The following is a 13,086-nucleotide window of genomic DNA, read 5'->3' as shown; positions in this document are numbered from 1 at the left end:
CTTTTAAATAAACATATATGTGTCTGTCTGAGTGTGCGTAATGTAGATTGTTTATTCAGCCATCATAAAAAATAGGCAGTATGAAGTTTATATAGACATTATATATAAGTGTATGTTTTTCAGAAATAAACAGACAAAGCAGGAGCAAACAAACCATTTGCTTTTACAACTGATAATTTCTTACAAGTTTTACAGATCTGTACCAATTCTTTGCACACAAAGTGACAAAATATTACAAAAATAGATAATTTAGTGCGGTTTATATACATTGTTACCTATGACAATTTTTTTTCCAGTTTTTGATTTGCTGTGAACTTTTCTGTTGGCGCTTGTCTGGTCACCTTTCTTCTGCAACTTCCAGAGATCTCTAGCACAATCAGAAGACTCGTACAGCAGTTTCATGGGCTGTATCCCAACTCGATTAATATAGGTTCTCGCTTTCTGAACAGACTGAGGCTGGCTGTCATGTTTTATATTAACTGGGTAATGGCTTAAACGATTCCTGGAAATGCCATAAAGGTAAAAAGTTAAAATGTATATGAATAACAATTTTGATATTTAAAGTTGCTATCAACAGTGTGCAAAACACATTAATTATAAACTAGGCGATAAGCCTGCCCAGAGGGCAGTCTATGTTTAAAAAATACAAACCTGCAAGCTAAAGTTACAAAAAATCAAAAAAGTAAAATTACAGAAAAAAATAAACAAAGATATTCAAAATAAAAAAAATTAAACCTGAACTAATACCCCTATAAAAATTAAAAAAAACACCAAACCCCCCCACAAAAAAAAAACTAATACTAAAAAAAACTAAACTGCCCATTGCTGCCCCTAAAGGGCAATCAGCTCTTTGCTGCCCCTAAAGGGCAATCAGCTCTTTTTCAAGCCCCAAAAAACCCTTATCTAAAAAAAACACCCAAAAAATTAAAAAGAAAATCCTAAACCTAAGCCCCAAATAGGTACTTACTGTTCCTGAAGTCCAGCAGAAAAGGTCTTCTTCCAGACGGATCCATCATCTTCTATCTTCATCCGGAGTGAATGCGGCACGGAGGTGCTGAGCTGTGTTCCCGATGCCTGGATCCTCAGCGGCGGTCCTCAATGGTGGCATTCCTCGGCGGCATGGAGGCTCCTCTTCATCTGATGTTCGTTGTACACGATAGATTGAATGCAAGGTACCGCAATCAATTTGGGGTACCTTGCATTTCTATTGGCTGAAATTTGAAATCAGCCAACAGGATTAGAGCTACTGAAATCCTATTGGCTGTTCAAATCAGCCAATAAGATTTCAGTAGATCTCATCCTATTGGCTGATTTCAAATTTTCAGCCAATAGGAATGCAAGGTACCCCAATACATATGGGATACCTTGCATTCATTCTTCAGTGTGCAATGAACGATCGCATGAAGAGGAGCCTCCAAGCCACCGAGGACCGCCACCGCTGAGGATCCAGACATCGGGAACACAGCTCTGCACCTCTGCTCCGTGCCGAGGATCACCGCCGTTAAGGATCCAGGCGTCGAGAGCACAGCTCCGCACCTCCGGTCTGCGCCGCCTTCACTCCGGATGAAGATAGAAGATGATGGATTTGTTGGAAGAAGACCTCCGCCGAACTTCAGGAACAGTGAGTACCTATTTGGGGCTTAGGTTTAGGCTTTTTTATTTTAATTTTTGGGGTGTTTTTTTTTTAGATTAGGGTTTTTTTGGTCTTGAAAAAGAGTTGAATGCCCATTTAAGGGCAATGCCCATTCAAATGCCCCTTTAGAGGCAATGGGTAATTTAGTTTTTTTTTTAGTGTTAGGTTTTTTATTTTGGGGGGTTTGGTGGGTGGGTGGTTTTTACTGTTAAGGGGGACTTAGTATTTTTTAGAAGTAAAAGAGCTGTTTAACTTAGGGCAATGCCCTACAAAAGACCCTTTTAAGGGTAACTTAATATTAGTTATTTTTATTTTTATTGTAATTTAGTAGTAATTGGGGTTAATTTAGGGGGTGTTAGGTTAAGGGGCTTAGTAATTAAATTAGTTATTTGTGTTCTGGGGGGTTTGCGGTATAGGGGTTAATATATTAGTGTTATTCCGATGTGGGGGTTTGGCGGTTTAGGGGTTTATAGGTTAAATAGGGTTATTGCGATGTGGGGGTTTGGCGGTTTAGCGGTTAATAGGTTAATTAGGGTTATTGCGATGTGGGGGCTTGGGGGTTTAGGGGTTAATAGGTTAATTAGGTTTATTGTGATGTGGGGGGTTGGCAGTTAGGGGTTAATATTTTAATTAATATTTATTATGTTATTTGCAGATTAGTTGAGAATAAAAGAGGTGCAACATAGGGTAATAACGTCGAGAACAAGAAAAACCCCCTCCAGGAAAACTACTCACAAATGAGGCGGCACAACCAAGGTGCCTATCCAGGCAGCACAGGACCAAACAGTCGCCCGAGAGACTTAGGTAAGATGCCTAGAAACCGGCGCCAACGTCAGGTTACGTGGGAGGATACAACAGTCTCCGGACGTTGGCACTGGTTTCTAGGCATCTTACCTAAGTCTTTCGGGCGACTGTTTGGTCCCGTGCTGCCTGGATAGGCACCTTGGTTGTGCCGCCTCATTTGTGAGTAGTGTTCCTGGAGGGGGGTACTGCATCACAGATTTTCTTGTTCTCTACATTATTACCCTATGTTGTGCCTCTTTTATTCTCAATTATTTTAGGACTCTGACTTCACGGATACGATCAAGAGTGCTGCCTAATTTTGACTACCATCAGTTTCATTATCACATCAGCGCACCTCCATAGGATCCAAGAATCCTAGTATTGTTTTATTTGCGGATTAGGGGTTGATTACTTTATTGTTTTGCAATGTGGGGGTTGACAGGTGTTTGTTAAAACTTTGTGCGGGAGATTAGTTTTTTTTTGTTACACTTCGTGCGGGCGGTTACCTGTTTTTATTTTTATTTCTTGCGGGCAGTTACATGTTTTTTAGTTATTTTGTGCGTGCGGTTGCGTGTATTTTTTTTTAATGCTTCGGGTTTGCCTACGCTGCATCCAGATGGATTCCAAAAATGTCAGGGTGGTAAAAGAATCTACCTGGATGCAGCGAGATGGATTCTTTTGGCTGCCTCGTGCAGCCAACATTACTGTGAGGATGCGAAAAACAATTAAATAAACCCAATTAGTTTCATTTCAGGTGACTTTAAAAACTAACTGAAAACACAGATGCCAATGCCTCAAAATGATTAATAAAGAATAATATAAAATAACACCAAGAAAATGTGCATCCAAAAATTTATGGTCATGTATAAAAAAACATTTTATATCATGTGTTTTTAAATAGCTGGGAAATAATATTGTAACAATTTGTAATAATGTAAAAATAAAAGGCATAGGTCATATATTGCCACAAGCAATTTGATCATGCCTGGATAAGGTTGGATTTAAAGCTTGGTATGAACAGTTACATTTAGCAAAAGGTCCCCAAAATTACCATATCAAATAGATTGATAGACAGACAGGCAGGTAGACACACAGACAGACACATAGATAGATAGGCAAACAGACAGGCAGACACACAGATAGATAGATAGATAGATGATAGATAGATAGATAAATAAAATATACATTTAGAACAGTACAGTCTCACAGCTTTTACTTTACTGTAAATGCATTAGTCCAACAGAAAGAAACTGTGGAGAGGTCAGACGCACATTCTGCTCACATATTCTGTAGGAAGCCACATTGGGGCCTATCTATCAAGCTCCAAAAGGAGCTTGAGGCCCCGTGTTTCTGGCAAGCCTGCAGACTTGCCAGAAACAGCAGTTATGAAGCAGCGGTCACAAAGACCGCTGCTCCATAACCCTGTCCGCCTGCTCTGAGCAGGTGGACAGACATCGCCGGAATTCAACCCGATCGAGTACGATCAGGTTGATTGACACCTCCCTGCTGGCGGCAGAGGGTGGCGTTGCACCAGCAGCTCTTGTGAGCTGCTGGTGCAATGTTGAATACGGAGAGCATATTGCTCTGCGCATTCAGCGAGGTCTTGCGGACCTGATCCGCACTGTCGGATCAGGTCCACAAGACCTTTGTTAAATAGAGGCCATTGCCTTTTCTCATAAACAAGACAAGAAATTTGGTACTTTACAACATGATTGAATCCATGACATAGAAATCTGTCAATAATGTTGAAACCAGGAAATAGCCAACCACAATATTATGGTTTGGTGGAAAAGTCACAGAAATAGAAATCTCACCAACCCTGACATCTTGTGGCAATAATGTCAAGGATGACGATCTGATTCCAGTTAAGCTTAAATCTAGAAATTATGTTGAGGGATTGAGGTTGGGGTTAACTCCTTGGGAGCAAAGAAGTTCTAAAACCAAAAGGATAAGTGGAGATTGCCTCACCTTACACAAGTTATGTCTACAAAATAACTGCAATATTTATTGCAGTTGGGATACTATTACTGTTTAGTTTCTTTAATGCTGTAAGGAAACTAATAATAGGTTGTTTTATATATATACTGATACAGTCACGGCCAAAAATATTGGCACCACTTCATTTCTGTCAGATAATGCACCGCTTCGCCCAAAAAATTGTTGCAATTACAAATGTTTAGGCATTCTCATGATTATTTATTTTGTTTGTATTGTTATGACACAAAAAGTGGAGAACAAAAAGCCAAATGTGAGACATTCCACGCAAAACTCCAAAAATGGACTGGACAAAATTATTGGCACCCTCAATTTAATATTTGGTAGCAAACTTCTTGGAAAAATAACTGAAATCAATGTGGGGGTTGAAAATAACCATCAATGAATTTCTTACAGCTCTCTACTGGTATTTTGGACCACTCTTTTATCGCCAACTGCTCCAGGTCTCCCAGATTGGAAGGGTTCCTTTTCCCAACTGCTGTTTTGAGATCTCTCCACAGGTGCTCTATGGAATTTAGATATGGACTGATTGCTGGCCAGTTCAGTACTCTCCAGCGCTATATCTTAAACCATTTCTGGGTGCTTTTTGATGTGTGCTTTGGGTCATTGTCCTGCTGTAAGACCCATGACCTCTGACAGGGACCCAACTTTGCACCACATTGCACCACAGAATTCTTTGGTAGTCTTTAGATTTCATAATGCCATGCACACAAGTCAAGACATCCAGTGCCTGAAGCAACGAAGCAGACCCAAAACATCAGTGAACCTCCACCATGTTTGACTGTAGGGACTGTATTCTTTTCTTTAAAAGCCTCATTTCTTTTTCTGAGAACAGTAGAATGATGGTTTTTACCAAAAAGCTGTAATTTTGTTTTGTCTGTCCACAGCACATTCTCCCAAAAGGATTTTGGCTTCCTCAGGTACATTTTTGGCAAACTACAATCTGGCTTTTTATGTTTCTGTATCAGCAGTGGGCTTCTCCTGGGTCTCCTACAATAGCGTCCCTTTTCATTCAGATGGCAACGTATAGTGCAACCTGACACATTTGTACCCTGGGCCTGAAGGTGAGCTTGAATTTGTCTGGAAGTTGATTTAGGTTCTTTAGCCACCATTTGAACAACCCTTCGTTGCAAACTTTGATCAATTTTTCTCTTTCGTCCACGTCCAGGGAGATTAGCTACAGTGCCATAGCTGTAAACTTCTTGACAATGTTACACATAGTGGACACAGGAACATTAAGATCTCTGGAGATGGACTTGTAACCTTGAGATTGTTCATTCTTTTCCACAATTTTTGTTCTCAAATCCTCAGACAATTCTTTGCTGCTCTTTCTCTTCTCTATGCTCAGTATGGCACACAGAGACATACAACAGAAAGGTTGTGTCAATTTTTCACCATTTTAACTGGTTGCCGGTGTGATTTCTATGTTGTCCGCACCTGTTAATTGATACAGGTGACTTCAATTTACAAATTACAGGAGCATCACAAACTTGGAATGCAATTATTTCTTACAATTTTGAGAATGTGCCAATAAGTGTGTCCAGTCCATTTGAGGAGTTTTTCGTGGAATGTATCAGATTTGTTTTTTTTTCTCTACTTTTCTGTGTCATACAAATAGAAATAAACATGAAAATGCCTAAACATTTGTAATTGCAACAACTTTCTGGGCGAAGTGGTGCATTATCTGACAGAAATGCAGGGGTGCCAATATTTTTTATTTTTGACCATGACTGTATATACAGTATATATATATATATATATATATATATATATATATATATATATATATATATATATATATATATATATATATAAATAATAATTATTATTATAATAATAATAATAAGGTTTTTTTCATAAAACGTTCTATGATTTATTTAAATTCATTATGGTACTCAACCTGTGTCACAAAATCCCTTTATTGGATTTTGTTTATTAAAACAAAACAAACAAAAATAAACATAAAGAAGTAAAAAAAAAAAAAAAGATATTGTATTGCATAGTATTTATAGTAAAACACAAACAATCTGTTCAATGTAGGCAAAAGTGTGTGTTAATTGTAGATTTAGATTATTTTACTTACTGGCATTTGCTTTTCCTACTTGCTGGTATATGTCCAACCTAAAGAAGGAACAAAAATATATAAATATGCAGATACATTAATATATACGTTTCTGAAACTGAAAGAACTATGTATGGGAATATATGATTTATAATATGCAGCATATAATGCAAGTCTATAGAAGCTGTGAATATTTCCGGTAGAGAAAGTATTGTATCGATAGAAAGGGTCTCTTGTGCACCATGCAAAATTTTAGAATGTTTACCTCAACTGTAGGATTATCTTTTTGGCTAGATCTAAGAGTAGTTTGAAGTTGTTAAAGGGTTATGAAACCCAATTTTTTTCTTTTATGATTCAGATATAGCATGCAATTTTTAACAACTTTCTAATATACTCCTATTATCAAATGTTCTTTGTTCTCTTTGTATGCTTTGTTGAATTAGCAGCAATGCAATACTAGTTGCTGATTGAACACATGGGTGGGCCAATGATAAGCAGTATATATATGCAGCCACCAATCAGCTGCTAGAACCGAGGTTCTTTGCTGCTCCTGGGCTTTCCTTGATAAATCCTTAAGCAAAGGATAACAAGAGAAGGAAACAAATTAAATAATATAAGTAAAATGGAAAGTTGTTAAAAATTGTATTCTCTATCTGAATCATGAAAGAAAAAAAATTGGGTTTCATGTCCCTTTAAGTTAAGTATTATTATTTACGGTGATGAATACATCAAGGAGAATTCACAGAACTAAATCAACCATGATTTGCTTGGAAACCAGTGTCTATGTCTGGAAGTTTTCAACTTAAAGGGACATAATACTCATATGCTAAATCACTTGAAAGCGATGCAGCATAACTGTAAAAAGCTGACAGGAAAATATCACCTGAGCATCTCTATGTAAAAAAAGGAAGAAATTTTACCTCACAACTTCCTCAGCTCACAAGAGTAAGTGCTGTGTAAAAAGTTATCTTTCGGTTACTGCCCAGCTGCAGATTAAAAAAAAATAAAATAATAAGCAGCCAATCAGCATCAGCAGTGCTGAGGTCATGAACTCTTTTACTGTGATCTCATGAGATTTCACTTAAGTCTCATGAGATTTCATATAAAACTTCCTTAAACTGAATAAGGAAATAACATTGTACAGTGTACACGAGACTCGCTCCCTTGCAGGTCCCGGGCAGGCATACTGATTTGCTGCTTAAAGTCCTTTACAATGGGGTGTGAAAAGTTAGGACATTTTGAGGTAAAATATCTTTCTTTTTTACATAGAGATAGATAGTTTCCTTGTTTAATAAAAACATGATTGATTTTAGTTTAAAACATTTAGAAATATAGCTGAAATCACAATTTAAACTATTATTTTTTTATGTAACTTAAATATGATCCTCAAAAATTCCCATGATTAGGGGGGCGGAGCTAGCTTGTGAGCTGTGAAGACGTGTTTGTATAGAGCTCCTGAATAGTGAAAGGAAAATAGTTTTAAAATATTGTCTTTTTTTTGTTTTTTCCCCTTTATTTCATTGCTGCTATACCCTGGAGGGACATCCTGCTGATCACTATAAGTTAGAACTTTAAATTAAGTTATAGTATATCTCCTGCAGGACTGGTCCATATACGGCACTGAGAGAACCCCTAAAAACGAACCTGACAGCAAGCGACAGGGCAGCATACATCGGGTAATTGAAAATACCCCTCCGGACACCTACCTACATAGACCTATAACTCACGCTACAAGGAATAAGAGGTCCTATCGGGAGAAAAAAAAAGGCGCGAAGGATCGCCATTACTCACTGACGTCATCGGCCAGAGACAGAGTGAAAGGCCCGTGCAGACGCCAACTACCAAGCGGAGGACAAGGAACCGAGTACTGTGAGCCGACTACGTGACGCTTCTGTGTGAGTACAGCGGGCTAGACCTGGGGGAGGATAAGAGCGCAACAACCTAGCGCGATCTCTGCAACCACTGTGCGCCGGAGGGTCGGAGCTCCGCTCCGGTGCACACCTGCTTACTCTGTCACTGTTTTGGATAACCGGGCAATAGTAACATCCACCTGAGTCTCCCTAAACTGCCTTGCCTCAAGTGACTTATCAGACTCGCCTTCTCCCCAGGCCCACTACTTGACTGCACCTGCTCGGCCCTCAGTTTAAGACCCCAGTACTCCTACCTTACACATACCCTGCTGAACTCACCTGCAGTTGGAACCCTGCTACTGTTTTTCGGGCCTGGCATTCTGAATACTAATTAGACATTTTTCTCATCCCACAGTAGTCAGTGCACTAAGCCTTAAATAGCTGGATCCCATTCAACTACGCATACTGGCTATACTCTGACCATTGCAGTATCACGTGGTCTCATCCCCCTGACACAGTGTGGTGCTCCAGATACAGGAGATTAGTAACACCGCTACACCTTACTCTGTCATTCCTGTTATTTACTAAAAGACATATCCTCTGCATATAATAACAACACAGAGAAGGGCATTACTGCTGTGTCTCTCCCTCTCCTTTCCTGCTCCTACCTGGGGCAGGTCATAACCCAGTTCCCTTTTCCGTCTGAGCCCAGTGGTGGCACTTTCCCTGGGGAGAGACACATTTATCTTTGGGTTACCAGTTCCTGCAGCTACCCTTCGCTCATCCACCTGCTGAACAGTTCTATACTCACAAGTGCAACAGTCTATATTGAGGACAGTTCTCACTTACTCACCTTGTCCAACCTGGCAATGATGTGCTAAATTCTGCGGCACCCCTCCCCACTGGTGCGAAACAGCTGTGTGCACTAGGCCTCCCCAGTTGAGATCCTACTCTTGACTACAGATACCCCTGTTTCCAGGGACCCTGCTACACAATGTCACAACAAGCCAAAAGGAAGCCTAAAGGCCCCCAATCCTCAAAGCACACGGTCCGAGACCATTTCCAGCCTATTAGAGATCATATACCAGACATCTCTGATGATGACAGATCCATCTCTCCTCCTTTATCTGAAGGGAGGGCCAGTGTGAGAAGTTCTCCACCCTCTCACACACAGTCTGAAACAGTCACCATTGACTCTATAAAATTGTTATTCGATCAACAATCTCAATCTTTTGCGAAAAGATTTGACAAATTGGAGAGGTCTTTTGATGATCTGAGGAAAGACATTGTCACAGTCAATGAGAGGACAGATATAATTGAACGCAAACAAGAAGATTTACTTGTTGACCATACGAATTGGGTTAGCTACACTCAAAATCTAGCAGACCAAGTATCATCTCTAGAGGCGAAATTAGCAGACTTGGAGGACCGCTCCAGGCGGAACAATGTTAGAATACGTGGAATACCTGAATCTGTGGGCCCCCATGAGCTAGAAAAATATGCCCAGGCGCTATTCAGAGCTATTTTGGGACCTACAGGAGAACATGATGTGAGAATTGACAGAATACATAGGGCGGCTAGACCACAAAATCTCACTATGTACAAGCCCCGAGATACCATAGCCAGACTTCACTATTACTCCTCCAAGGATAGGCTCATGAAAGTGACCCTTAGGCAACCCCAGCTTCCAGAACAATTTCAAGAAGTATCACTGTACCCAGATTTATCCTCCTTTACCCTGCAACAAAGACGACTTTTTAATGAATCCACGAGAACCCTACGCCTACATCAAATCCGGTACAGGTGGGGATTTCCCACGAAACTCATCATAACTAAATATGGAACTCAGCACACAGCTCTCACCCCGCGACAGGCTCAGGACCTTCTGCGGGTTTGGAATCTACCCGCTGGAAATATGGATGGTGACCCCCCGCCCACATAGAGTGGGTCCCCCGCTGAGACCAGGGGCACAGGCCTGGAATCCAGGCAGGCAGGAGCTGGCCCAACAACTTCCAGTTCGATGATACAGTTTACTACTCCATCTGTCATGGACTATCTCACACTTACAACTGGGCCCTTGTTGGCCGTGTTCCAGGCTAACCCTTGTTGGCCAACTTATTTGAAGACTGAGGCTGTCCCCAATGCCTTAAAGTGACTAAATGGACTGGTAATGTACTAAAAACTGTACCAATGGTTAATTATCTGTTGTTTACTGTTTATTCTGTTTGTAGGTGCCTCGAGTGGGGCAACTGTTTTCTCTGGGTGCTACTTTTTCCCATTAATTAGTGTAGCTGATAAGGATCACTCTATACTCTGGCTATCTGTAACCACTCCTCTCTTCCTCCCTTACGCCCTCTTTTCTGCTGGCTTCTCCTTTCCCTTTCTTCATCCGCCTCTCTCTGGCCCCCTACCCATACTCCTACTGCCCTTAGTACCCCACCCAGTTGGCCAATCGCCATAGTCTACTCCCCCCACTTGCTAATTACCTACTGGTTGACGTTTATTGCCTCCTGTGGCCTGCATACTGCAGAGGTTAGTTTGGGGGGCTATATCATCTTCACTGCATGATCTCACAGCAGGCCACCCCTCCTAATTATTCGCTTACCTTGCCTTAGCTCTACCCTCGCCACCCCTCCTTCCTCCGGATCCCTCCCCTTTAACCCCCCTCCCTTGCCTTCTTATCTCCCACTAGAACTATTTCCTTCACTCTCCGCCCTGGTGACTTCCAGCTCCTCTTCACCCTACCTAAGCCCTCCTCCCTAACCCAGTCCTAGGTCCTGCTCTCTGATATGGTCTTATGTTTCCCCTTGCAGCTATTGAAGCGGCGAATGGGTTAAGATGAACCCCTTCCCCTGAGTCTATATACAAATATGTGATCTTTCTTGTTGAAATGTATGTTATTATGTCTAAAATTTTACATACTAGGTGTCTTTCTACATTTCCTATGTTTTAAATATGCCTATTATTGTTTTATATGTTTATTCATTAAGACCTATATGCACTAATCGATGTATAACCTACCTATGCAAGTTAATTTCCCTTGGAATCTACGGCTATCCTAAATCCCTGATGATATCTGGGGGTTGGTGAGATGTTGCAGTGTAGGCACGTTGCGAACTGACTCCAGCTGATATTCCTGATCATTTGCAGGGGCGCCTATATTGTGCTCTCACCCTGGGACTCTAGTTTACTCTCTAAATTCAGGTTTGCTCTTGGGAAACACAAGTGTATGTTTAGTCTAACCCGATATACACCCAACATGACAAAAAACATAGAATATGACACAGGATTATCCACTACACCCTTCTTGTCTACAACCCTTGGTTCTAACCTCCCATACTCTCCTACTCCCTTTCCCCCTCGCATTAGCCACTCCCCCTTCCCTCTGATCCCTTCCCCTTTAACCTCCCTTCCTTGCCTTCCCATCTCCTACTAGAACTATTTCCTTCACTCTCCTCCGTGATGACTTCCAGCTCCTCTCCACCCTACCTAAGCCCTCCTCCCTAACCCATTCCTAGGTCCTGCTCTCTGATATGGTCTTATGTTTCCCCTTGCAGCTATTGAGGCGGCAAATGGGTTAAGATGCACCATTCCCCTGAGTCTATATACAAATATGTGACCTTTCTTGTTGAAATGTATGTTATTATGTCTAAAATTTTACATACTATGTGACTTTCTACATTTCCTATGTTTTAAATATGCCTATTATTGTTTTATATGTTTATTCGTTACGACCTATATGCACTAATTGATGTATAACCTACCTATGCAGGTTTGCTCTTGGGAATCACAGGTCTATGTCTAGTCAAATCCGATATGCATCCAACATGACAAAAAGCATAGAATATGACACAGGATTACCCACTACACCCTTCTTGTCTACAACCCTTAGTTCTAACCTCCCATACTCTCCTGCTCCCTTTTCCCCTCGCATTAGCCCTATAGGCTACCTGACCACAGCTCTTTTAACAAGTAGTTAAATACCTATACACTGTGCACCGGTGGTGGAGGGGAGCCCTTTGGTCCCCCTCTTCACTGACCTTCCCTTCCCCCAACCGGGGACTAACTTATTTGGTACGGTTAGGGATAAACAATACTATCCTCCGTACCCCTTATTTGGTAGAGTGAAGTAGTCTCTACCCAGTCCGAAGAACCTAGCACATCACAGTGTCCCATCCCTATACCCTCTTTTATCTTGCCTATTCTCACTAATTCCCCCCCTCCTTCCCCCCCCCTTTTTTTTTTTTTTTTTTTTTTTCTCCTCTCCACTTAGCCATGAGACTTGCCACATTAAATGTCTGGGGTCTTAATTCTCCTACTAAACGGAGTCTCCTTCTCAAATTCCTAAAAACACAACGACTGGATGTCGTGTACATTCAGGAAACCCACTGGACGGGGCCAAGGGCGGCTGTGTTTCGCCCCAAGGACTTCCCAATCTGCCAATCTTCAACCTTCCATAAAAAGGCTAGGGGAGTTACTATCCTAATTGGCAAACAAGTCTCCTATGAACCAATATATCTGGAGTCTGACCCCTCGGGTATATATATTATCTGTGTTTGCCGGCTTGATAACATCCTACTTACTTTGGTAGCCCTGTACTCCCCTAATGTCAAACAGACCAGATTCCTCAACCATCTTCTTGGAAAGGTAAATCGATTGGGGGAGGGGCAGATTATCATAGGTGGAGACTGTAACCTAGTCTGGGACCCGAGCAGGGACAGAAAGTCGCAGAAACGGAACCCTTCAATCTCTTTAGAAATGCC

General features: G+C 41.2%; 1 protein-coding gene across 1 annotated transcript in view; it reads right to left on the bottom strand.

Annotated features, from left to right (window-relative positions):
• Positions 1-249: 249 nt before the first annotated feature.
• Positions 250-13,086, bottom strand: part of ZNF365 (zinc finger protein 365) — a 74,131-nt gene continuing 61,294 nt past the window's right edge. The window contains exons 3-4 of the mRNA XM_053691673.1: positions 6,495-6,532; positions 250-502 (exon numbers count right to left, since the gene is read on the bottom strand). Of these exons, the coding sequence (XP_053547648.1) occupies positions 250-502; positions 6,495-6,532 (291 nt within the window). The remainder of the gene's footprint in view (positions 503-6,494; positions 6,533-13,086) is intronic.

The sequence above is a fragment of the Bombina bombina genome, chromosome 9, assembly GCF_027579735.1.
Source record: "Bombina bombina isolate aBomBom1 chromosome 9, aBomBom1.pri, whole genome shotgun sequence".
NCBI lineage: Eukaryota > Metazoa > Chordata > Amphibia > Anura > Bombinatoridae > Bombina > Bombina bombina.
This window is presented reverse-complemented; position numbering and strand designations above follow the sequence as displayed.